The sequence below is a fragment of the Epinephelus fuscoguttatus genome, linkage group LG5 (assembly GCF_011397635.1).
Source record: "Epinephelus fuscoguttatus linkage group LG5, E.fuscoguttatus.final_Chr_v1".
In the NCBI taxonomy this organism is placed as follows: domain Eukaryota; kingdom Metazoa; phylum Chordata; class Actinopteri; order Perciformes; family Serranidae; genus Epinephelus; species Epinephelus fuscoguttatus.
Genome location: NC_064756.1, coordinates 32,500,297 through 32,526,687, shown reverse-complemented (window position 1 = coordinate 32,526,687; position 26,391 = coordinate 32,500,297). Strand labels below are relative to the sequence as shown.

At 41.7% G+C, this 26,391-nt stretch overlaps 2 protein-coding genes and 1 long non-coding RNA gene across 5 annotated transcripts in view; 1 reads left to right on the top strand and 2 right to left on the bottom strand.

The window, feature by feature from the left end:
* LOC125888664 (LHFPL tetraspan subfamily member 6 protein) overlaps positions 1–9,254 on the bottom strand; it is a 48,416-nt gene extending 39,162 nt beyond the window's left edge. The window contains exons 1-2 of the mRNA XM_049576165.1: positions 8,951–9,254; positions 7,482–7,999 (exon numbers count right to left, since the gene is read on the bottom strand). Coding sequence (XP_049432122.1) covers positions 7,482–7,866 — 385 coding nt within the window. The 5' untranslated portion in view covers positions 7,867–7,999; positions 8,951–9,254. The remainder of the gene's footprint in view (positions 1–7,481; positions 8,000–8,950) is intronic.
* A 2,481-nt stretch (positions 9,255–11,735) lies between these two features.
* The window catches only part of cog6 (component of oligomeric golgi complex 6), a 22,311-nt gene continuing 7,655 nt past the window's right edge, over positions 11,736–26,391 (top strand). For both annotated transcript variants that reach the window (XM_049576151.1, XM_049576152.1), the window contains exons 1-12: positions 11,736–11,922; positions 12,386–12,529; positions 13,017–13,088; positions 13,289–13,347; positions 20,667–20,778; positions 21,229–21,311; positions 21,572–21,642; positions 22,894–22,987; positions 24,377–24,505; positions 25,131–25,222; positions 25,977–26,041; positions 26,168–26,259. In XM_049576151.1, the coding sequence (XP_049432108.1) occupies positions 11,788–11,922; positions 12,386–12,529; positions 13,017–13,088; positions 13,289–13,347; positions 20,667–20,778; positions 21,229–21,311; positions 21,572–21,642; positions 22,894–22,987; positions 24,377–24,505; positions 25,131–25,222; positions 25,977–26,041; positions 26,168–26,259 (1,148 nt within the window). In that variant the 5' untranslated portion in view covers positions 11,736–11,787. The remainder of the gene's footprint in view (positions 11,923–12,385; positions 12,530–13,016; positions 13,089–13,288; positions 13,348–20,666; positions 20,779–21,228; positions 21,312–21,571; positions 21,643–22,893; positions 22,988–24,376; positions 24,506–25,130; positions 25,223–25,976; positions 26,042–26,167; positions 26,260–26,391) is intronic.
* The window catches only part of LOC125888668 (uncharacterized), a 17,643-nt gene continuing 16,691 nt past the window's right edge, over positions 25,440–26,391 (bottom strand). For both annotated transcript variants that reach the window (XR_007449350.1, XR_007449349.1), the window contains exons 4-5: positions 26,141–26,274; positions 25,440–26,035 (exon numbers count right to left, since the gene is read on the bottom strand). This is a non-coding gene — a long non-coding RNA (uncharacterized LOC125888668). The remainder of the gene's footprint in view (positions 26,036–26,140; positions 26,275–26,391) is intronic.

The window sequence follows — 26,391 nt, the reverse complement described above, 5'->3', positions numbered from 1 at the left end:
ATGCTAATGTTAGTATGTAGTCCCTAGCATTGTAGACTCTTAGGCTGTGTCCAAAATCACTCACTACTCAGTATATAGTCTACTATATAGTGCGGAGGGAGTATTGAGTGAGTGAATGATTTCAGTCACAGCCTTAGTCTTGTTGATCGGTCATTTGGAAAAAAATAAAAAAGCTAATCCTGATTTCCCAGAGGCCACAGTCAAAGCGCTTGTTTTGTCTAACTAACATCCCAAAAACAAAAGATCTTTTATTTGTAATGATATAAAAGAGAATCCTCACATTTCAGTAGCTGGAAGCTGAATATGTTTGATATCTTTGCTTGATAAATTACTCACAAATTAACGAGTAGCACTACTAAATTTATATACTGAATTCATTTATCCGCCACAACTGTCAGGCTCCCCTGCTCTCTGTTTTTATGGCCGCATTAATGCCAGACACGCATGCAGACACACCAGACACGTTTTCTGGAACAGTTCTGTTCCGAGTGACAAAAACAACCCGATACGCAGCACGCCTGCTACCATGGCAGAGAAAACAATGACTTAACAGGGGAACAGACTGAAATAACCCTTCTGTCTGTCCTTTGGTTCCCCAGACTTCCTGTTTGACAAAACTAAATCCCTGTTGATGCTGGGCTTTCCGCCCTGTTTCTCTCTGTTTCTGTCTCACTCTTTTTTTTTTTCAACCGTTCTCGCTTTCTGTCTTTCTGGCTGAGCCCAGGTCCACTCTTTGGGTCACTGAGTACTGGCCCAATCTATTTTTTTCCCCCCCGCTTGCAGCAGACAGTAATGTGCACAACCGCTGCAAGGAGGAGGAGGAGAGTGAGGGAAGGAGATGGAGAAGGAGAGAGGAAAGACACAGAGGGGTGGACAGAAAGCAGAATTAGGGGAAAGGTGAAACAAGCCTGAAATAGAGAGTTAAAGACTGAGATCACTGGAAATAATACCATAACCCGAAAGGTTAGAAAAGGGGGGGCAGAACACGAGGTGTGAGTTCATCCTGAGACAGAGTGAAGGGTGAAGGAGAAAGATAGACCAGAGCGTTTGAGAGAATAGACTGCCTATGGTGCAAAGGCTACGTTTCACTGCTCCGACTCCAAACACCCTTGTGGCAATGTTGGAGGGGGTTTAGGGAACTGTATGTTGAGCAAAAATAGCTGCCAGGCTCAATGAAGCACATTACAGTGTTGCAAAGAGTGGTCTGCACTTTAGGTGATCAATCAACTCAGAGGAAGAGACGTCCACTTTATAACCATCAGTGGCCGGAAACGTAAGCAATGAAGAGCAAGAAAGCGTTTTAAAAACCATTACACAAGGCTCTTGTCCGTAGTGAAAAGGCCTGGCTTTCCCCTCTCAAACATATGGGCTGGTGCTATCTCATTAGTTTTATGCAATGCCTACATGGCAGATGAGACAGTGCAGTCCATCATCATCACATCAGACTAGCAGGCCTATGAAGAGGAAGGAATACAGATAGGTTTTTGGAAGTAAAAGGATAACACAGCGCGTCAGGAAGTATTTACCCATCGCCCCGGAAATGTCTCGTGATCCGACACCATTAAACAATGACTGTCAAGAGACACTGATCCAGACAGAATATTCCCCCGGAAACATGAGCTCTTCATCCCAAAGCCTTCCTCATGTGGATGCGATTTCATTTGTTGTACCTCTTGAAAATGAGTGCTCATGGTGAGAGGGGAGTGGAAGCACACATTCTGGGACTGGGCGGGATCCAGCTGGCAAGAACTCACAGAGCCGACACAAGGACAAAGCTCCTGGCTGTGTTGGTATGGCTCTCAAACAGGACAACACACTCGTGTGCCAAATAGCCCTTGGCAACATTACGGAAGCCAAAATGGCAGCCCATCTGTAATTTATTTACACGTCTTTAAATTTATCACTTGTGCTCATGCCCTTGACATACACTTTGAGCCACAGAGGTGGTGCAGACAGATGTGATAAATTTAACTTGAACAATACATGACCAGGATACTTTATTACATGTGGCATTACAGGCCAACTCTTAGGGGAGAATCATACACTTAAAAACAGAGGCAAAGTGTGTCCTCTCTGTGGCTTCATATTGTTCGTTTACTGACATTCCACACAAGTGTGGGCAAACGAGATGCTGGCACAGAGGTGTAAACAGAGCCAATCAACCAGAAAACGAAATGGAGAAGCTTTCCCAGAAGGCAACACAGCCAATTATTTGATAGTCCAGATCAACTGCAGCTTCATCCGAGGCTGGTGTGGGAAGTATTCAACCAGCGCGGCCAACAAGCCTGTGCACAATATGGAGGCTAGGCCCAGTGCATCGCATTGTTTCCCCCCACAAACATGTCCTTTTGTTCAGACCAACCAGCCTAATACAGTTTCTACTTGTATTAAATTCCATTTCTCCTTTAACTCTCCTTGAAGTTTCAGCAACTTCTGCTTTGAAGGAATAAAAACATCCATTCCACAAGTTTCGCAACTGGTAAAAACATAAATGTATGACGAATAAATGACAAGTTTGTCATCTCTCTCTGAAAGAGCTCACATGGGAGCATCAGAAGGCACAAATGCATGTGAAAACCCACATTTTTCTCATTTCATTTCATCAAAAGACTGTCAGAACCCAGGGGTAATATTTAATGTAATAGACATTAAATGTCTCTAATCAATAATAAATGCTTTTAGCCCATCCAGCAGCAGTGGCATTGAACATTCCCTCCTAAAACTGTAAAGAGTTCTTGGTACTTCTCCCAACAATGACAGACAAAATTAGACTATATGGATTCAACCTTCCCTTGTGGCAGTGAAATATGCTGCGTTGAGCTGTTTCAAACTTCTCTCTCTCTCTCTCTCTCTCTCTCTCTTTTTTTAATCCCTAAGGGACACTACACCTCACAGGTCCGCACCTTCCCTGAAACAGCAGCAGCTCATATGAAGTCCTCTGCTTGCACCCTATACTCACTGCCGCAACAAACCCCCTGAAAAAGGCCAAGTACAGCCTGTCGTGCATCATATTGTTTGTCTTGTTATGTTGCCTTCAGTTTCAAGGATGCAGCAGTTCAACACCTTCTCAATAAAATATGGCCTTTATCCTCCAGCCTTGAGCTGCTATATGTCCTGACATTTTTATCAAGAGTTAAAGTGATCTCAATCGAGCTGACATTCTTGCGGGTCAAGGCAATATTGTTTTTTGGAGATTTCAGACATGTTGTGGAACAAAGCTTTATCACTGCCTCTCCTAATGTCACTTGTGATGTTATTTGGGCTTCAAATGCTGTAAATAAACCTTTGAATCATTTGTTTTTTGGATCACAGCAGTTTTATCTGATTGATTGTCTTGAAAGGGCAACAGGGTGTAGTTGTCACTGACACAAACTGGGTCTATACTTGAAATTCTTGTCACTGAATGGTTATCGCTAAGGAAAAATTACATACTTTCACCTCCGCAATAATATATAGAAACAACATCAAAGAGTGCAAAATCTAAGTATAGCTATTTTGACTTGCCTTTATAATTTACCTCTGGCTCTAGTACAGACAACCATTTCAACCTGCTCTTCCTATCCACTCTGTTTTCCAAATTTGGCACACAGCCCTTATTGTCTCTGTTTCAGCACAGTTCACACAAACTCTGACTGCTGCGTGCTGGTATTCTTTCTCAAACTCAGACTGCACCACAGCCATTTGAGAAAGTCACAGTTCATGTTTTGTTGCAGTGTGATATCAAAACATTCCCAAACCGTCCCATAAGCAGATCAGGCATCTCACTTTTATATGAGAAATATTATAAAGTGAGAGTAGTCTTTCAGAACTATAAAAAGCCCGTTAGAAATGGACTTGGTGAGGCCCCACGCTCCCATCGCTATCCCTAATATTTAATCGTGATGGAGCAGACACGTCATCCAATCGTGGGGCCTGTCAAAGTGTCAGTCATCATGAGGCAATCAAATAGCAAAATGTCAAAACAAAACTACCTGTCAGGTGCTGAGAAGGAAAGAGATGAAATAAGCGAAGACACCAAAGCACAAGTTAAAAGCATCGTGCCAAGGGGAAAGAGTTTGTAAAAAGGTACATAAAGGTATCATATCATGCTTGTGGAAAACAAACGTTAAATAGCTTTCCTGCTGCGCACAGCTCTGCTTGAAGCACCCAAAGGACGAGGAAGGGCTCTGCAGGAGGGTGGGTGGGGGGAGGATCAAAATCCCTAACAACCAAATCCAAGTCAAGAATCTTTTAATGTCTGAACCGCCCGTCTGTGTCACACTCGTTTGGAGTCCGCACCGCTGCATAACTAAGACAAGAAAGTAAGGCAAAGGCAGTTGTTTAATGTAAGCAGCACAGCGCGCACGGGCCTTTGATTTATGAGCCAGAGCAGTCTCATAGTCTCATACTAAGACTCCAACTCTCTGGCCTGTAGAGGAAATCTGGGCCTTTGCCATTAGCAATTAACCAACTCTGGAACAACTTGCCCATAGTCAGCTGTGAGAAAACAGCATTACAAGAGGCAAACAACAACACTAGTAACAATAATTGTTATTGTTAAAAGGTTTTCCTTCAGTCTGAGCTGCAGCTAATGAGATAAAGCACTGATAAATCCTTTCAGCTCTAATCTATTTCATGGGATTGAGATAAATTACAGGGAGATATAAAGTGGATGTTTTACTTGTGGCAGCCAGGAGGCCCTGGCCTCTCTGGTAAGACACTCTTCATTAGTGGCCTACAATAGGAGCAGAGGAAACACAAAAGGAGGAAGGCATCGGCATCAGACAGTGAACCATGAGGGTCCTTTGCATCTGGTGAATTCAAATGTGTTGCCTCACCAACTGATCGCCTCATTTACTCCCTCTCCCCGTTCCCGCTAATCGCTGAGATTTGATCATATCTCTCAGCACACATTTCGGCATTCCCCCTGTGGGTCTTTATTTCTCAGCGAGGTTCTTGGTTAATAAGAAGTGAATGCAGAATGTTTCAATCATCAGGTATTTTTTTCTTCTCTCTCCCAATTTACCCTGCAAGCCTCGACGTTTCTACACTCTTTGTAAGTGACTGAAGACAATACATGAAGCAGCCCACTGAGCTTCCCAATTGTGTCACTTCCAATTAGCCCCTCTGAGACATATGCCCTTTGGCTCACCAGCGTTCAAGTTAAAAAGAAGTGAGCGGTGCCCCTTGTATTGTACCCCGCCTTCCTTCGCTCTCCCTCCATCGAAATTCATGCGTGTCTGGATTTGTGAGTCCACGAAAGAGAGGAATCGCAAGAAAGACAGACAGGGATTTTTTAATCCTATCACCAAAAATAGCAGCTTGCTGTAATACTGTATGTATGGGGCTGCTGTGAGCTTAAAAGGAGCTCTCCTTACATAAAAGTGCACATTTCTGAATAAGCCAGCCAGCCTTCACCTTAATCATCCTCCATATTATACATCATTAATACTGATGTTCCTAAGTAGCTAAGAACTAGGACATGGCACGTTGTGGTGGTCCTCAGTAGATTTATCCTTCTAAAAGACCTGGCAGCTCTGTCAAATCTGCCTGCAACCTGCTTTTCTGTCACATCACTTTTTGAAGCCAAACTGAAGTGATGGGGATTGTAAATAGCAGAGTGGTGAGCCACAGTATGCGCGCAAACGTTTTGGAGTTAATGAGAGGGCTGGAGCGCCGCAGCTTCTTAAACTGGGGCAGAGAAACTTGCAGCTTCAGTGGAAGCCTTCCCTCAGACCTCACGTCCCGAGAGGACACGTGCAAAAACCAACAGCGCACGTAAACAAAGCTGGTGCCGTGCGGAGCCGTGTCCACTTACTGTAATCAAACAAACAAACAAAAAGACATGTCCATGGCCAGAGCTGCAGCGTGGACAGGACTCTATTTTTGCAAAGAGAGAGGGCGTGGGTTTCTTTTTAACTTGAAGAGTTGCATTCAGAATCAAAACTGGAGCAGAAAATCACACTGACATATTTTGGGCATACTGGTAGCCCAAATGAAGCTCAATTTCCTATCTTTAATGAGTCAAACTAAAAACAAAAGATAGAAATTGATGCCAAAATATGCCGCACATGAGAGAAAGAGTAAATTACAGGAAGGTGTTATGAAAATGAAAAGTTTTTTTTCCTTCATCAAATTATATGTGAGCCCATTCCAAGCTTTCTTAAATAGCACCAAAGCCCTACCTCTGGCACCGACAATTCAATCAAACAATTCAGTTTGTGAATGTAGTAGTTTTTTAACATTCATCCAAATATTCACTCAATCCAATACAGCAAGGTCCAGAATTGTGTGTGATGGTTTTAAACTGCAGTCATGAGTTAAGAGATGTAAACTGACCCAACGTCATTAACTGGGTAACGTGATCAACATCCCACTGGGACACTTTTTCATTTCCGTGGAGCTGAGTATCTGAGGAAACAACGGCTTTTCTGGCAGAGAAAAGTTGGCCAGAGGTGAAATTTTCATGGTTATCAAGATTTCTATTCCTCCTTGTTCCCTACCCAATGGGATCTTTCTTCATGAACAACACTTCTGTCTGAGAGCTCAAACAAAATTTTATGAGATGTTAATTATAACCATTAAAACCTCCCAGTTCTCCATAAACGTCTAGATCTTAAGCTACGTCCACAATGGCAACCTTAGTGCCCAATTTGGATTCATTGCTCTGATCCAATTTTTTTTTGTTAAGTTGTTCACATTATTTTTTTAATGTTGCCAATAATGGATTCCAGACTGAACTGACAAAGACGTCACATGCAGCATGCTGTCACATGGCACTAAACGTGCAGGCCAATGAAGTCAGTGTTTACGGTTTCATTTCCAAGTGAGCGGATGTGCAGTGGAAGCCAGCAAATTTGTGAGCAGATGATACGCAAGGATGAGGAGAAATAGAGCCAGATATTTAATTATGGCTTTTTTGTGGAGCAATCGCTACTTCTCCTGTACGTAGGTGTATGTGGATGTGGAGTCGGAGCCAGCAGAGGTGGGATTGTGACATGAATAGCTTCAGATTTCATCCAAAATTTCAGGATGTCAAGGACTACTTTCAACTACATCTGTCAGGGCCTTTCTGCTGAGACACTCCCGCTGCAAGAATGTAGATCTAAAGTAGAATGAATAACTGCTCAGACTAAGGTCACTCTGCATAAAAATCAGACCTGCATCTGATTCAGGACCACATATGAAAGTGGCCCACATCAGAATTAAAAGGATTATTGTGCTGTCATTGTGCTGTTCACACTGCTATGAAATAAAAAAACAGATCTGAGACCCATATGAGCAGAGAAAATCCAATTTGGGCTACTGTTGCCTGCAGTCTGAACATAGCCATGGAGAATCTGTAGTCTTCCTATGCAAAGTAAACCATCAAAAAGTATGTGATCTGACAGCTCGAAACTTGATTGTCCCATATCTCTTCATAACCAAAGCCCCTGCTCTGCACACCACCTGTACTACCCACTGCAGGTGCAAACACAAACATCACAGAAATGAAAACTCACCTCCAACAAACTGGATGCCACCAGCCACACGGCCAATTGTACGAGAGATGAGGTCAGAGATGCAGCAGCCCATGAGAGCTGTGAGGGCCACGAGCAGGAGAAGGCCGCACCCCACGCCCGTCACCACTGTGCAGATCCTCCACTCCAGACTTGGTATGCCGTGGAAGGAGGCGTAGCGCCCGCACTGCTCCAGCATCACCGTGGCCTGCTTCTCCTCGTCCCTCACCGGGTAGGAGCAGCGCCGGAACGTGCCAAAGGACACTGGCTTGTCCATCTGTGTCCCCAGCAGCCAGTAGGGCATGAAGAAGCCAACGCAGGAGGCAGCAGCACACAGCAGGGACAGCAGGGCCCAGATAACACCCGTACATGTCAGACTAGACGCCATGGTAAACAGTCTGCAAATGGTTCACACTGTCACTGAACTAACAGCAGTTATATGAGCGGTCGCTGTTTTGTGGGAAGCCTTGCAGTGAGCATTTAACACTAGCAGCCTTCACCTTCTCAGTGACTCCGGGTCCCTGTCAGGGGAAGAGAAACAGAAAAGACAGTTGAGTCATCTGAGGAAGCAAGTGTTTGGCTTTTGGAATAACATGAAAAGTCACAGCTTAATGAGCTGAAAATCAGAAACCTTCTCCACAGTCATTATAAGTGCAGATATAAACACAGATATGAAAGAAACCAAGTAGAGAACATGATTGCTCATTAGTTTGTTAGACCTTTTCCTTAACTATGAAGTAAACAGACAAGTAGACGACACAAAACTGGACACAGTTTAATAATTGGCAAAGTAATTTAATATATTCAATCCAGTTAGGATTTGATTCATACATAATAGCAAACACAATGCACCAATGATTAAACTCAGGCCAATAAATAATCAACTCAAATTTGATAAGCTGGGGGCAATGGTTATTTTCCACATCTTTAAAGAGTTTTACTTTATTATCTCACATGGAACAGCTCCCTATTTATCCGATGGATGAATAATCCTAGCTGTTAGTTCACAGAATTCAGCACCTCTAAGGCAGCAGTGAATATGCATATTATCAAATAGTTTACCCCAAAGGGAAGGCTGTTATTTGAGTAACTGGTATTACAAAGTGTGGCTACTGTGAATTCTCCTTTATTTTGAAAACAATGTCGACCATTATACATAACAGCATCAGCATTCCTCAAATAAACTTTATGATATATCACACACATAACAGCAAACTACAAACAATGCAGTCTGGAGCACATCACGGGACTATAATGACATATGAAATATACATTAAGTGCTACAAACTCAATGGAAACTGGACATGTAGTTGAGGACACCCACTACAAGTGCCCACAGAAGCAGCCACTACAGGAGCATATAGTGATTTTCGTTAGGGGTGACCTCACGGCACACGCTATCGCAGTGCTCACCCAGTCGGAATGTGAATCATGGAAACACGGCAAAGAAAAGGAAAGAGAGGAAAGCTTACATGTTGTGAGAGCTCCGGAATAAGGTGCGCTCGGTGAACACTGAGAGGTTATTTCCATCTGCTGACTCCAGCTGTGTTGAGGCTCAAAGCAAACTTTTCTTAGGTCGATCAAAAGAGAAAAGAAATGCGTTCGAGCTGACAGTGTAAATCCACAAAGTGTCCGCAGAATCCGTTCACAAATCACTTCCTTCTCATCAATGTATTTATCCGAGGCAAAGATCAGTTATTCACTCCGGTTCGGTGCAGAAACGTGCAGGCGGCGCTGACTGACTGTGGGACTCCGGTTTCCACATTCCTGCTCAGAGAGAGGGAGCCAGAGAGAGAAGGAGGCGGGGAGGGGAGGGGGCGAGTCCATGAAACACTCTCGGGAGGTGACCATCAATCACACAAATCCCCACCCAGGGGCTGGACTCACCGCTACTATCATTCCCTACATGCTTTCGTTGCATTCAAGGACGCCTCGTAAACCGCTAGACTTGGAAATTGCATACTGAATCCTTACGTTGAGTGAACCGCAATTGAGTTACTGTGTCACCGAGGGAAAATACTAGTGTGGTATACTATTGGTACATAGTAATAAATACTAGTTTTAATAAACCATTTATTTCACAAGTTATTGAGATACTCAAATTCAAATTGGTGACATCTTAATTTCATAGTGAACCGCAGCAGGTGCTTTTAGAGATCATATCAGAGCACATATATTGTATATCATCATTCTAAAGTGATTATTACGTTTTTATTTTTTTATTCTTAATTTATTTATTTATCTATCTACTTATTGGTTGCATGTTTAGTAGGGCTGAATTCATTATCATTTCATTGTCTACTAATCTGTTGATTATTTCTTTGATTAGTCGACTAATCATTTTATTTAGGCTTTAGTTCACCATCATGGGAGAGTGTGTAAAGCTGCCAATATTTGAAAGTAAGAAGCTGCAATAAGAGTATTTTGGGGTACTTTTATAGTGCTTTTCTATGAAAAATGACTCAAACCGTTAAGTCGACCACTAAAATAGTCACTGATTATTTTAATAGTCGATTAGTCATTGATTAGTCGACTAATCGTTGCATCCCTAATGTTTAGTCTGCCTTTGTAGCTATTTAACATCTTAAGACAGTTGCAACTAAGTGTTATCATTTGGAGAATTTTGAGAATGTGCTTGCTTGATCAAAAAATAATACTGAAAGAATATGTTTGGTAAAGGTAGTTTATATTTAAGCAGCATAATCAGATAATTCAATGGTCTAGAAAAGGACATATTAACATTTATAGAGAACTGTGTGAAGCCCTGTCCATCCATCCATTTTCAAAACTGCTTATCCTCTTGAGGGTCGCATAGAGACATAGAGACAGACAACCATTCAGACTCACATTCACACCTATGGACAATTTAGAGTCACCAATTAACCTATCCCCAACCTGCCCGTCTTTTGACTGTGGGAAGAAGCCCACGCTGATATGGGGAGAACATGCAAACTCACAGAAGGACTTACTTCTGGGATTGAACCAGGAACCCACTTGCTGTGAAGCGACAGTGCTAACCATTACATCACTGTGCCGGCCAAGCCCTGTCCAAAAAAAAAAAAAAAAAGTGTTTCATTACACCATTACACCACCTAAATATTTCACAATATGAAAAGTACTCAGAAATATTACTGACTAGTTGAAACCCACAACTAGTCAATGCTTAAGTAAATTTAAGTGTTATGTACTTTACACCAGAGTTGTAACAGGTAACTTGATTTTTTTTCTCCCATCTGTTTATTATCAGTGTGTTACAGTGTAACTGATGCAAGTATCCCTTAGCCCTTTTTTAAACTGATGATGAATCATCCCAAAAACATTTGGCCTGTAATATGTGTATCTGTGGTTTATTAGTCGTGGCAGAAAGATCTGTCTATCTGAGGAAGTTTAGGTGGATTTTTTGAGGTGTCCAATAAGCCAAGTGGCTGATTGTCATGCACTTTACATGTTATTAAGGCCTGACCTGTGCTGCTGGGAAATCACCTCACTAACTACAAGGTCATCCTATCAGTAATTCCACTATCTTAATTCTGTAGAAATGTATAGACATTTGGTTATTCCAATGAATGTGCAGATACAGGTAATTTAATTATTCAAAATTCTGATGAAAAAAATGACACATTTCATTAGTGGCATAGCCTAATTGTAGATATTCCAAGATATGGTCAGACCAACTTCATTGCTGAAATGATTAGAATATTTCCAACAGCACTTGAACGCCACATTGTTCTCTGCTCTCTTCCTCTCAATATAAATATTAATGTAATGTGTGTGTGTGTGTGTGTGTGTGTGTGTGTGTGTGTGTGTGTGTGTGTGTGTGTGTGTGTGTGTGTGTGTGTGAAGACAGAAGTAGGGACTTGCTTTCATCAGGAGATCTTTTAAATGTTGCCGTCTCTGTCTCAGATAATAAACTGAATAAACGAGGCTCTTATGAGCACCATCGCTCTACCTTGCAAGCATATGCCTTGAAAACTCATTATTTTTTTATATGGCATGTGTTATTTTGTACTTGGAATACACATCATAGCTCAATGACACACTTTCCCCAAGAAGTGAGAAAGCTCACAGTGAAGATGAGGAAATATCATATCTGTCTGATGTCATTACCAATATTGCAATCATCAATCCTTGGTGGCATCTTTCCCTTACAAACAACAACATATTTCAATAAAAAGCGTCCCGTTTACCCCGGAACCTTGTATCGTTGCAGGGCGGAACCATGCGCTTCTCCTCTATGCGCCGACCGGACGTTGATTTCAGACGGACCAAAACATCTTTCGGAAAGTTGACGTGGAGGTGTTTGTGTACAATGGCTGATACTAAAGTAGAAATGACAACTGACAGCTCCACTGCAACACAGAACCCAAATGCGACCTCTCAACCCAATAATCCTTTGTCAAGGAAGCTTAACAAAATACTGGAGACGAGGCTTGACAATGACAAGGTACGACGGAAGAGTTTAGCTTCATGCTAGCCAGCTAACATTAGCTAAATCTGCAAGATAGCCGCGTCATTACTGGACAGAATACAGCTCATAGATGATATTGTCGACCCACCAGGAATAATTGTTTCAAGGAAACGATATTGCACCTTCCAGGTTGTGGTTAAGCACTGTAACAACACGAAAATGTTTACTCATTTAACAGTTAATGTTAGCGTGTGGCTGCAGTCATTCACTGTGAACTGTAAAAACTTGAGTGTCAGGTCCTAGTGTGTATTTACATCGTAAACAGCTTCCCTTATCAAGATACCAGAGGTTTATCCTAAGTTAACGAAAGGAGAAAATGCAGCTTATTCCCCTTAGTTTTTGCAACGATGGTCTGTGTGCAAGAGGACCAGATTCTCAGTAATATATTTGTTCTAGCATCCGGATTGACTGACATTTCAATGTCCTGCTTTGCTGTCAGGAGATGCTGGAGGCGCTGAAGGCTCTCTCTGTGTTCTTCACCGAGAATAGTTTGCGCACCAGGAGAAATCTTCGCGGTGACATAGAGAGACGAAGCTTGTCGATCAACGAGGAGTTTGCACGAATATTTAAAGATGTAAAAGAGGTAACGTAGAGCTTTGCAAGAAAATCCAGTTTATAACCCTCTAACACCATTTAACCAGCCAAAGCATCTGTGCCGGGATTCTTAGGTGGATTGGGAAATAGTCACATGGAGAGGCTGTTGAGTAGGTTCACCTCTGAATTGTGAACTATATATTACAAAACAACAAAGATTGCCCCTGGTGCTAAATTAATAGAAATGTTTTAGTTCCCGTAGACTATGATAGTGATGTAGAACAGCAGATCCATTTTATTGAGTGCATTTTTAAGTTCAGGGAGTTACATGGAGTTTTAAGCTTAAAGGTGTATACTGGAGAATTTATTAGCAGCAACAATCATATGACCAAAGACTACTGAAGAATGTGAAAAACTAAGCATACTACTTCTCGGTATTTGTTTGAACAGCAGTGCAGCCCATTTGACTTTGACACGTGTGAATGGTTTGCATCTGCTTCAGTACTGTTATAATTGTGACTTCATGTTCTCCATAGGAGCTTGAAAGTGTTCATGAGGATGTCCAGGCCATGAGTACGTGTTGTGAAGAAATGACAAATAGATTAAAGGTACGGTGTATCATCTCCACATGACATTTGAAAATTCTCCTTTACATGTTATGATTACTAAAGCTAAAAACAACAAGGGAGGACAGTGTAGATCAAATGTATGATGTTTATCACTTCACATGGTGGACTTCTCAGATTTCTTTTGAGAGCATAATGTTTGCAAGACTTTTTTTGAAAACACAGCAACTTTTCTTCAACAGGCTGCCAAGGAGCAAACTCAAGATCTCATAGTAAAAACCAACAAGCTGCAGGGAGAGAAGTGAGTTGACTCTAAAGGAGTAAACATTTTGTGTGCGTGTTTGGATGTGTGTGTGAATGTATGTTTGCATGTGTTATTGCCCAGAGTTCACCTTGTAACTTGACATGTACATGTGTACTTAAGCCTAGACAGACATAAGAAATCAGTGGAGAAAACAGCAAATCCAGTTGCCTTTTCTTTGTTTGTCTAGAAATCCTACCTACTGGCTGACAGAGAATCTTTGAAAGATATATCTTACAATTAGTGGCTTTTATATTTACTTGTTCCTCTTGTTGCTATATAAGTCAGATACACACAGTGACCAGAGATCACTGCTACCTTTGAGGAAATTCCTATTTTAATTGTTTGACTCTGGTACACAGTGTGTCAGAAGGTTAATTCAGCTCTTCTGTAGTTTTATGGGCAGTAGTTTTATATTTATGTATTGCATTAATTTACATCGTCTTTTTGTATTTCAAGTTGCTCTGTAGAATTTAGTGAGCACTCAAGAAACTTCAGCAGTAGTCTCAACAAAAACTGAACCTTTTTATGTAAGATGCTCTTTATTGTTGTTGCTGTTGTAATGGATTACATTAAATACGTTTTGTAGTCAGCATTGTTTGCTCTCATGCAAGTGCTGATATTGGAATTATTTGAGAGACTCAACCTTGTTCCATCGTAACAAGCACACAATGTTTCTCAATCTGATTGTAACCACATCACCAAAATGTAAAACGAGACCATATGTCAGGGCTGCTGCCTTGAACGTTTAAACTAGCATTTTCAGAATGTCAGTGAGAGATGGAAGAGATAAGATGGCAACTTCATCCCTAAAATATCTGCAGAAATTTCAAAGAAATCCCATACCTACTATTTCTCTCCTTATCTGTTCTGAGGCTACAAGTCATTTAGGAAACCTATCACATGCATCACTGATAGCCATCTTCATCAGTCCAAAGCTAGACACCATCAGTTCACTCTCTCTGTAGTCTCATTTCCCTTGCAGAGAAATTACCTCTTTTTCTATTCGGGCAAGTTTCCAGACAAAAAGCACTTCAATCAAAGCGCACCACAGGAACAACAAGGTCCACTTTGCAAGTGATAAGCTTTTATTGCACATAGTGTTGCATGGTATACCGGTACTAAAATAGTACCGCGGTACTAGAGTATTCCAAACGGTACTATACTGCATTCGGAAAATACCGGTACTTTGAAACTGATTCAGTTCATTAATTTAGTTAATTTATTTTACTCATTTATGCACACAAACGCCTTTCTTGTTCCTACTGGAGCACAGATTGCGCAAGTGGTGTGTATGACAACACCTGTATCAATGTTCGCAGCTGGCGCACGTGAAAAAAGACAAGAGAAAGTCTGCCTCGCAAAGGGAGACAACACGAGACAACACAAACTTGGTGGAACATTTGAGTTACCAAACCGTGACGTCCGTACTGAGGTACTTACCGAACCATGATTTTTTTGGTACCGTTACACCCCTACTATTTATTGTTCCAAAGGTTTGTATCCAAAAGGACTTTTCCTTAGGAAAATTACCGAAGAGTATCGAAAAGTATCTAAATTCATATTGGTATTGGTACTGAAACAAAGATTTTGGTATCGTGACAACGCTAATTGCACACATGTTGTTTGGAAAGTGAGACCTTCCTTAGTGTGCTAGCACTTTCTTGTTTTACAGGAGTTGTCTCTGACAGTTGTCAACCGAAGGGGATTTTTCAAACTATAAAAATCATATACTGATAATTTGAAACACGTGCACAGACAAAGCTATGACCTGCCCAGTTAAAACTCTTAAGACGTTGAAGAGTGAGCTTCTCTTCAGTGTCAGAAGTTTGAAAGATTTGGTGCAGGGCAGGAGGAGCTGGCAAGCACTTCTTTATTTTTGATGAGCGGGGATGAATGATTCATGAGGTTGATGAATATTTTTCCTGCAGTTGTCTATTTGCATAAGGAGGGCAGCAATCATCATTAATGGTGCTTTATTTGTTTTACTCGTCATGTCCTGTGATGTTTGGCCTTGAGATACACATCAAAGTAGTACTTTTTTATGTTGCATTACTGCCTTATCTTACTGAAGCCAGACTGTTACAACTGAAGAGCAGCCCGTCAGAGTGTTCCTGGATTTGAGCGTGTGCATTGAGATTTGCTTACAACACATATTAAGAGCCATCAGATATGCAGATCCAATATATACAGCTCACCATGACATGGAGTCATGAGTGGAGTCAGACAGTGTATCTTGGATATCCACCCAGCTGCAACTCTTGGAATACTGATGGATTTTTTTGGTTGAAAGCCTGCCAATAAAATTAATCTAGGTATCATTAATCTATGAATTTGGCAGGGCAGAGTGTTGACAGGGTTTTAAAATAAAGCACCCGCTCCTGTCGGCTGATCACTGGGGGTTGGGGTGGGGTTCATTAGCATTTTCTGGTGGCTGTGACCTTTGTGCTCAGTGACCTTGTGAGTCGTCATAGAGACAGGAATACGGGCAAAGATAATGTAGATTCTTGGCAAAAGACAGATGTACAGCTGTGATGTACTGCTGGCACAGCCTCAGGACCTTCTTGATGGAAAGGTGACATAGGAGGGGAGGGCTATGAATCTGACAGCAGTGACAGACACCAGTTGGGATAAAGCCACCAGTGAATACGTGCAGGCAATGAATGGAAGGTAGGTGGTCAGAGGTTTTACATGAATGTCCTTCTGCGTGCCCTCCTGCCTTGTCCTTTTCTTTGCATAGTGGTCCCATTGGGACCTGCCGTCCGTCTGCGTGACATTTCCATTCGCGCAGCCACAATGACCCCACAGCCAGATGGGATAATGTCTGCACGCTGGGCTTTGACCTTGTCTTTAGCAATTTTGTCTCTGAAGAGCTGCCAGGGGAAGTGTGCAGTCAAGCTGTCCTCCTTCAGCCACCCACCAGTCAGCCCACTGCACCACACCACTCCAGTGTTCTCGGTCAGATCTATTTCAGGTCGCGCAATCCTCTGCCGTCCCGAGCCACTGTCTTTTTTATGTTTCTCCTGTTGACACTTATTATAGCAGTGCTACATTACCAGCATAATCTCACAGTTTGTGCTTGTAGGGCAGCTCTGCTGAGAGAGCACAGTCATTTTCAAAGCTCTGCAGATGCTCCTGATGTGTATTTACCCGGCAGAGCAGGCCTGCCCTGAACTGTTTGCTATCTTATCTGCCAGTGGCACTGTGTCATTTGTCAGCTCTAATGAAACGGAAAGGAACAGCGCATTGCTTACAGTGTGCAGAAGCAAAGGTGGAAGAGGCGTGCCGACGAGAGTAGACGACCGGTGTTTGTCTGCCAGCTTTCAGACGTGTTGCTCTTTTGTTTTGGGCTGGTCCTGTTCAAAGGCGCTGTCAGCAAGAGCACTCAATAGGTGTTGTGTGTTGTTCCATAATGAAACGTAATGCTACCCACCTGTCCTGCACTGTGTGATCTTTGTATTAGTGTGACATGTTATCTGCTGAACAAGTTGAGACGTCTCGCAGACGGTTGTTTCTGTGGACTGTGTGACCTCACAAGCAGCCAGAGCTGAAGGGCCTGGTCTCATGGCTTAGTTCTCAAGCTATTACTGGACCACTCAGGCAGCTACAGTAGACCTACTTGGCTACATGCCAAAGAGCAATGTAGATACATTTAGTAACTACAGCTACGATTTACATGCATTTGACTCGCGACAGCCGCTCATTTCCCACAGTAATTCCTACAGCTTATGATGGATTATTAGAGATGGAGTGTTTCAGTGAGACAATTTTTCCTGAAAATAAAGCAAATGTTCTCAGTGTGACTTCTGTGTAGGTCATTAATGAATCAAGAACTCTCTGAAACCCCCGAGAGAATGATCAGGGACATCAAAGTATAAATGACAACCTGTGTAAAATGACACTTGAGCCTTATTAAGGCTCAGCTGGCTGTTAATGACGGTATGGCTGTGAGTATGCCTTTGTGTTGTCTGATGTGACTGTGATCATTGGCGCGTGGCTAACTAACAGCTTTGCGAATGCCAAATTTTCAAGCAAGCTTTTGAAATAGCCTCTAATGGGTTTTAATGGTTAATCGACCCGCATTCTGAGAGGGTTGTAAATTTAGCTTGTAGCAGTTGATCTCCTTATCATTCATTCTGTAGGATTATCAGGTAGAAATGTAAAATGTCTTGCTAATGTCTTTATATAAGTTAGTTGATGAAGTTTGCCATTTACACTCTGTGCTGTGTAATAACTAGGGTGCCTGGTAAATGTTATTCACCGATCATGCTCTCAGTTTTTATGAACTTGTTGCGGCACCATCAGCTCAGCTCTGTAAGGTTATTAAAAAGGCATCGGTAATTTCGGTGTTTCAGTTTGACAAAGCTGTTTATGAGATTGTGCTGTGTTGTATTGCTTAAACGATTTCTGTGCTTGAACACACACAATCAATTGGCCTAGTTGAGAAATCTGAACACACACACACACACACACACACACACACACACACATAGAAATGGACAAAAAAAGACCAACCATTACAAATGCTTTAACTTCACTCCATCATGTAACATTATGTAAACTGAATTTCACTCTGCACTTGTTCTTCAAGATAACCTTACATACTGGGTTTAATTGAGTTCATCCTTTGAACCACGAGCCCAGAGTCTCCACATACTTGTCAGTTTAGTGTTGCTGATTCCCTCAAGTATGTTTCCTCTCTCTGGTATTCGGTAATTGCAGTCTAGAGAAGAATGTGTCATGTCCTGACAGCGCTGCAGAAAACAATCCTGCCACTCCACCGTTCCCTTGCTCTCCTTTGCCATCCTTTGCTCTGCTGCAGCTCCAGCAATCCCCCCCTCTCCTTACCTTGTATAGACGTGTGCAGCCCGTGCCTTTGTTGTGATTTACATCCTGGAGGAACAGGTCTGTCACTCCTGGCCTGAACGTGAGAAACTGGCAGCATTTCTAATCTCCTGGAGGTGAATCTGTTGAGTTGTTTGAGGTGAGTTTCTCTGCTGGTGCTCCCATGTCTACGATGTTCAACACGTCCATAGACAGGAACCTTGATAAATAAAGGATTGGGAACATTTGCTGCCTTGAAATGAAACGCATGAGGCCACATTTTTACATGGGGAGTTGAGTGAATTATGTAATTGCTGGTCAGAACGCCATCGCAAGGTGACTGACATTTAAAAGTGATGCTGCCATGGTCCTTGTTATGAAACTACTGATTGCTTTGATGTTGTTTTCGGCTTTTCGGTGTCAAGAAGTTGATAAAAGATTTCAAAAGTGATCTTTTGGACTTAGCTTTATTTGACACAGTCATGAATACATCAGTGAGTCTTTTAAGTAAACTCCTCTGTTAAACACAGTGAACACACCTTAATTTAAAGGCACCAATAGTTGGTAGAAATGTAGTCCGTCTCTTAAATGCTTCATGAAGGAAATTCCAAGCTATGGCATGTTAAATTTGAGATAAGGCTTATGGAGCCCTTATGACTATTAGGATCAAATGGCCAATCAATTTCATGTGCCATAAAACTGGTATGGGATACGTTCAGTGTTGTACGTGTGTATTTCTGGGGGGTTTTCCTCCCTCTTGCGAAGATAATAACTCAACAACCTTTAATGATAGAAATCCCTTGTTTGCACAACAGTTTCTCACTATAGAACAGATGATCCAGTTAGATTTTTGTAAACGCTTGCTGCATAAATTTGCATATTAGTGATAAAATCTCTTTTCTTGAGACAACTGTGGCCTCTCGCTGTATGAGGCTGTACAGATTTCATATTAATATTGCTCATGAGTTTTGTGAAGACAAGCATGTTCACATGGAAATAGTTTCTCTAATTTATGCATCACTCAGTTTAATTAATGGCCTCATTAGCATAGCTCGTTGTTTTTTTATATATCACTGTAATGGTGGTGTAATATCAGGTTGCTGAGGTGTCTCTTGTTTTTTTGTGTTATCTCTCAGTAGCATGGGGTGTTTTCATTCATTCAATTCTCTTTCAGTTTTCTCCTATCTGTTTAGAAGTTCTCTCTGTTTTTGTACTCACATGTGCAGGGCTGGGCACTGACGGATACCTTTTAATACAAAATGTCTTCTGTTCACGATATACTATGATACTACAATATACAGACTAAAAGACTTGATTATCTCACAGTGAAGGCATGAACCTCAAAAGGCCATTTCAAGTAGAGGCAGGGCTGCTGTCTTTCTATAAAATGAAGCATTATCATTACTGTTGTCACTACTCACAATTTTCATGATGAGCCAGGTTGAATGTAATGAAGTACATGTTTAAAGTACCCAAGCCTATGTGTACATGGAATAAAAGGTGGTGCACTCAGGCTGTCGTCTTTGTGTCATGCGTCAAACTCTCAACACACGAAACACGTATGCGGGAAAAACGCCTCGAGGTCCTGCGTGTGAGGCTCCAGGAGCTGTACAGAGAAATACTAAATCATAAAATCCTGTAACAGATTTACAACCCCTTACTTTCAGCTGGCTGAGCACTGGGAATAGCCGTGTAAGAAACAATGGTCAGATAATGTTGGGTTTTTCTCCTCCACCAAAACAACCTGGTGATTTACTGATCCGGCCTTGTTTTTGCAGACAGACGGGGGAGAGAATATAGAGGAGGTGGTTTGGATGAAAAGATGGGGACAGAGGGAGTACTCGCTGTTGTTCCACTATCCCGTGACAGAGTTCCCCGTTTGACTGGAGAGGTTGCCATGGTCACTATTGTGTTAAGACACTTACAGTGACACTGATAGTTATCGCCCTGCTGTTATTGATAGTGACAAACCCTGGCCAGTATCAGGCTCTGAATTCTTTTTGTGTCTCCTGTCTCTCTTGTCTTCCTCTGTTATTTATTTTCTCTCTGCTGCACATGATATCTTTACTCTGTGTCCCACCCAGTTCTCTCACTCTGAGTCCACTGTGAGTGAGAGCGTATGTGTGTGTGAGGAGTATGACTGCCATCTGCTGTTTGATTTCAAACATTACAGCTTGTTGACAACATTCACCATTTATGTTAAAGCATACAACTTTACACAGGTTTCCTACACTGACAGTGTATGCAGTAAGTGAAAATACACGAATAATGACAAAATGCAGTGATAAACCTCAGTGATGAACTACAAGAAATAATCTGAATGCTATTGTGATTAAAAATCGACAACACAGAACAAATCCTGGTGACAAGCAAAGGCCCAATGGAACTGCACCGAAAAAAATGACCAAACATTATGAGAAGATTCTTCATGAAGATATTAAAGTGCAACAGTGGGAAGTGAAGGAAATTAAAACATTTATCTCTTTTCCTCTCAGTCACCGCTTAGAGGTGAGGGCTCAGGTTGCTCAGGCGTTCCTCGCCAAGTTCCAACTAACCAATGAAGAGATGGCCAAGCTGCGAGGGGCTCGGGATGCGCCCATTACTGAGGTAATCTCCATTATAATGTATACTAATTAATTCAATTATGTAAAGAATCCTCCCATGTGCACCCACAAGATGGGAGGATGCAAGATCAGGTACAGATTACTGTCTTGCTGATCTGTGTCTTTTCCCTTCCCGTCATATGAGGTCATTTTTGCCTTTTCCTACCATCCTTCCCAGCACTTTATACTTTATACTTCCCACTTTAATATACAAAAATCAGATCCATAAATAATGTAGCGTGAGAAATAATACCACACATTTGTCAGCTTCGAATCTAGGTTATATCCATCAATTTTGCATGATTAGTTACAACTGCTGTCCTTAAACAGCAGCTTTTTTTTTTTTAATCAAATCTGTATTTTTTTTGTGTTTTGCCAAAGAATGTTGATTGTCTTCGGCAAATATGCAAACCAAGTCACTCCTAATATATTTACGTGTTGTTCAATTTCCCAGGATTTCTTCAAAGCTCTCAGCCGAGTGAAGCATATCCATGAGGATGTGAAAATCCTCCTGCGAACCAACCAGCAAACTGCGGGGTAAGGTGCACATCCTAGTCCGTACATGGTGTTACTCTGTGTTCCACTTCTGACTGAATGAAATGACAGGGTCTTTTACAGTGATTATATTCATGTTGTTAAATCCATGTAATTTATTTTGAACCTGAATGGTGAAACAGACGAGTGGAAAGAAAAAAAAAACACCCAGGTGTGGTATTTATGTCACCCTCAGGGATCTGACACTATGATGCAGGTTATGGGTATGTAATATGTGGTCTTGGTTTGTGTGCTTATTCCAGGCTAGAGATCATGGAGCAGATGGCCGTGTTACAGGAGACTTCATATGAACAGCTCTACCGCTGGGCTCAGAGTGAGTACAGTACACAGAGTTAATACCACAAGCACACGGTTAGATAAAACTGACTCATCATGACCCTCTTTGTACAAGGCCTCCATGCTGATCTCGGACTTGACAATCAAACGGGCATGTTGTGAAAAATTATGAAAAGTGTACCACCATAATCAGTGATCTGAGTCTGTTCTTTGTTTTTTGTTGTAACTGGATGGAGTGAAATACAAAATCATGCTCTTTCAAGTGAGAGCACTGGCGTGTATAGGACACATTTGAGAACACATGTGACTCATAACCTCTGTCTGAGGTTTTGCCAAAAGAATGCCAGAAACCCAAATTTTCCTCAGCTTAGCCTTGTGTGTTTTGTCACAGACATTAAAAGGGAAATAAACCATCGAGATCACACAAACTTCATTTTTGTAATTACACGTTCACAAAAAATATAGAGCATTTACTAAATTATGAGTTGCGCTACAGACACTTATTATGGTGTGCTTTGTTTTTACTTAAAGATCAAAATCCAGAAATTTGACAACTGTAAGTTTGATAGTGGTCAAATGACAGTGCGGTCAGTTATTACGTTGTTTCTCTTGTATTTCTCTACATGTTGTAGAAGCTAGTATATTTTGTGAAGGGTGTCTTTTTTTATATGCGTCTGTCAGTTTATGAGGGAGCACTACATTTATTGCTAGAACATTACTGCACATTGTTGGAAGAGGGCATTTACTTGTCTTTCCAGCATTAGGTAAAGTCCAGTAAGAGTGGAGTGTGCTCACCCATTTTCTCCACAGTCTGGAAGATTGGTCACTGCCTGTTCATTGTTTGTATTGTCTGAAGCAGAAGTAAACTGGTGCACACTCATGGGAAAATATGATTGAAAAATGTTTTAGTGCTTTGATTTGTGTCTTGCCAACAGGGTTACTATGGTCCAAAACATTTAGCAACAAGGAATGGAGCATAACATAATCATAGTTTTTTGGGGTTTTTTGGGGTTTTTTTTTTTAAGATATTTTTTGGGCGTTTTAGCCTTTAATTGATAGGACAGCTTAAGCGTGAAGGAGGGAGAGAGAGAGGGAAGGACAGGCCGGAGTTGAACCCGGGCCGCTGCAGCAATAGCCCTGCACATGGGGCGCCTGCTCCACCACTAAGCCACCGACACCCCAACATAATCATAGTTACCAGAAAGACTGCAGTTATTGAGTTAGTCGGGTGATAGTGTCTTACTCCAATCGATATATTTATTGTCCTGTTTTCCTTCTTTCTACAAAGATGAATGCAGAGGACTGACCCAAGAGACCTGTGATATCTGCCCAGTGTTGACTCAAGCCATGGAAGCCTTACAAGACCGACCTGTCCTTTACAAGTAATATGTCACACATAATATGTTGTATGGTCTGTTCCTTCATTTATCTTCTACTCCACGCCAGTCAGTGTTACCATGTCTCCTTCGAGAATTCACAGCCATTAGATTTAGACCTGTTTAATGGGGAATGTTTAGAAATGTACAAAATCAAGGGATAGATATTAATTTATTTATTCATTTATTCAAATCAGTGGTAACTGTAGACAATGCTTCTGTTCACAGGCACTACACTTCCCTGACATTCATCATAGGAGCGGAAATACATGCTTGTTAAAGTGAAAATTAAGCAGCAGTTTCCCAACTTCTTATAAGGATTTGTATTTCACTCTGCCAGTGTCGTCTATGGGCACTCGCAGGTGAATTCTGAGAACGTTTTGCCAAGGAAATTCTTGTTACTGTGTTCCATGTGAGAGAAACAAAGAGAATCTTGATTAGAAAACAACAGAGCAAACAGCCTGAAGCAACAAAAAAAAATCGTTGCCACCATCCAGCCAGCAGGAGAAGACAGGGCCAAAACTGCATCTGCACATTTCTTACTAATACTGTTAAAGTGTTCTACATACCTACCTACCTACATAGATACATAGATACACATATATGTATTTAATGGTGCTTGAAAACCTGCACAGTCTTCCTCTTCTGCTCTTTTGTTAATGCATGTTGACGTACATTGCCCCCTGAAGTCTGCAGAAATATGTAAACAAAGGGTTTAGTCACTCTGAGAATCATCACCTACTATATACCATTATTTTTATTTGTTTGAAAATCTTTAAGTGCTTTGAAATGGCTGAAGTACATTTAAGTATGAGTGTATGAGTAAGAAATGCCCAGTGCCCATTACTTAGAGTTATTTCAGGGCAAGCACAAATACATAATGAAAATGAAAAATGTTTTAAAAGCACTGAATGTCAAAATCTATGCAAGAACAAAGAATTGCACTGGACTCACACGTTTCCCAAAGCTTACTGTAAGTTTAACTCTGTCCCTAGAGAAAAACATCACAAAGGAAAGTTTCACACGTTACCCCAAACCCTGTTGTCAGGGCAAATCCTTGCCGTGTCTGCATTCTCTGAAATACACCTGTGTCAGAGTCCAGAAAGCGCTCAAGGTCACGCACTGGCGAGGATGTTGAGGCTGACAGAGTGGAGACCAGCATTCCCGGAATCTCAGTTCAGCACTATCTAGTGTTTAGTCTGTCACAGAGCCTGCCACCGCCAAATAATCAAAACAACCTCAAAGTCTTTCCTTTTGGAAAAGCTGCCTGCATTGTTGATGTATGTCAGCGGCTGACCTCCGATTTACAGTCTGCACGAAAACACTGCGCCCATCGTCTGTTCACATGAGGCGTGAGTGTTGAATGTTGCTTTTTTTCCTCATCTGTTTGTCCAGATATACTCTGGATGAGTTTGGAACGGCTCGCAGGTGTGCAGTGGTACGAGGATTCATCGATGCCCTCACCCGCGGCGGGCCAGGAGGAACTCCCCGCCCCATAGAGATGCATTCACATGACCCTATGAGGTACACCTCCAGTTTTGACTAAAGATATTTCAGGAAATAAAGTACAAGTCCTCTGAAACACAACTATCCCTGTAATAAATATTTAAGATAAAGTATCCTGTACCATATACTATAACTATATACGACTGTATAATGCATGATTGTAAATGTCATGATTCCTTTGTCATTAATCTATTAGATTTAGTTCCAATTCAAGAGGATGTTAAGTGTCAATTGTTCAGTGTCTGAGTGTGCCTGTGTTTCCTGTTGTACCACGTCCCCTTCCCTCTTCCTCCCGTGCCCAGGAGCCAAATGGGAGAATTTCTCAGAATACAAGCCATGTGTGGAACACAAAATCACCTCCACTTTATAGGAGGCATCAGCAGTTCTGAGAACATCAAGTTCTTTTTCTCCTCCCTATGTCCTCACACGCTCACAAACACACACACAGGCGTACACACAATAATTCAAGTTTAACCTTGCTGTTTTCCACCGTTATGTAACGTCAAGAGCCATGCATGTGTTTGTGCGTGAAACATGATGACCCATGCCTCGATGTAGCAGTGGTCTTGGTGTGGTGAGATTAGCCCTCGGGCTGGCCCCTCACTAGTGTTAAATACAGGCTGACAGGCTGTCGCTCTTTCAGGTATGTTGGGGACATGCTGGCCTGGCTGCACCAAGCCACTGCCTCAGAGAAAGAGCACCTAGAAGCTCTGCTGAAACAAGTCACTCTGCAAGGTATGATGCTTCCTGCGTGCTTATAACACATTCTGCAGTTCTCCATCAACTCTGGTTCATGCCACACCCTAAATAAACAAATGGTGCGATCACACCTATAGCTGTATTCCTCCCTTGTTTTAATCTTACCCTTGTTGGAAACACTTGCTTTGTTGCATCTCTTATTTTGGTGTACTGTACAAGTGAACCAGGGCCTGTAAACAAATGTCGCACAGACTCACGAGTAGCTTGTTTATTGGACAGAGTTTGGGTAACCACAGTCATACAATGAGTTTAGAGATTTAGGTTAAAGAGTGTGAACAAATCAAATTCCAGCACATTTAGTTCAGCCTGATAGACTAATCCTGTGCTTGTTTCCCTAATTTACCTTGTTTGGTTCGCATAGCTGTAAAGAATAAACACAGATCAGTCAAGACCTGGGCTGGCCTTTTGTCCAGTTTGTTATGCTGAGCTATTAACCAGTTACTTCTATCGAGTATCAGCATTTATCTCCTTACATAATTTTGAGGTCGTTTTCTGAAATTAATTTTGTTTATCATCTCAATCCCAACAAATCATGTAGGAGCTGACTTGTAAAAAGTTTGAGCTCTGTAGGCAGGGCTCAAAAAATACAGAATTTGACAGTGAAAACAGGACATTTTCTCCAATATTGTATTCATTAATAATATGCTTACATCTACAGTACCCTCAAAACAGTTGATGTATTTAATCCCAAATAGCCCTGACTATATTTGTGTGTGTCTTCTTACAATAGATGTGGAGGAGAACATGCAGGAGGTGGTCGGACACATCACGGAGGGAGTCTGCAGGCCACTGAAGGTGAATAAACAAATACGTTTAAGATGCTATTTAAGAAAAAAAATGACCAGCTCTGTTGGGTGCACACCGTATTCTGTCATGTTCAGCTTATGCACTCACTCGGTGTGTTATTGATCTGTCCCTCAGGTTCGGATAGAGCAGGTCATCGTGGCTGAACCAGGTGCTGTGCTGCTTTATAAGCTGTCCAACCTGCTCAAGTTCTACCACCACACCATCAGGTATTTGAAGTCACTCTGCAACAGAAGAAAAGTTTTGATAATTAATCAGTCATTTATTGTTTGTTGAGCAAAGAATTCTTTTGTATTTTTTTCCTAGTTTGGAAATTTTGTTTTGTTTTGTACCTTTGTAAA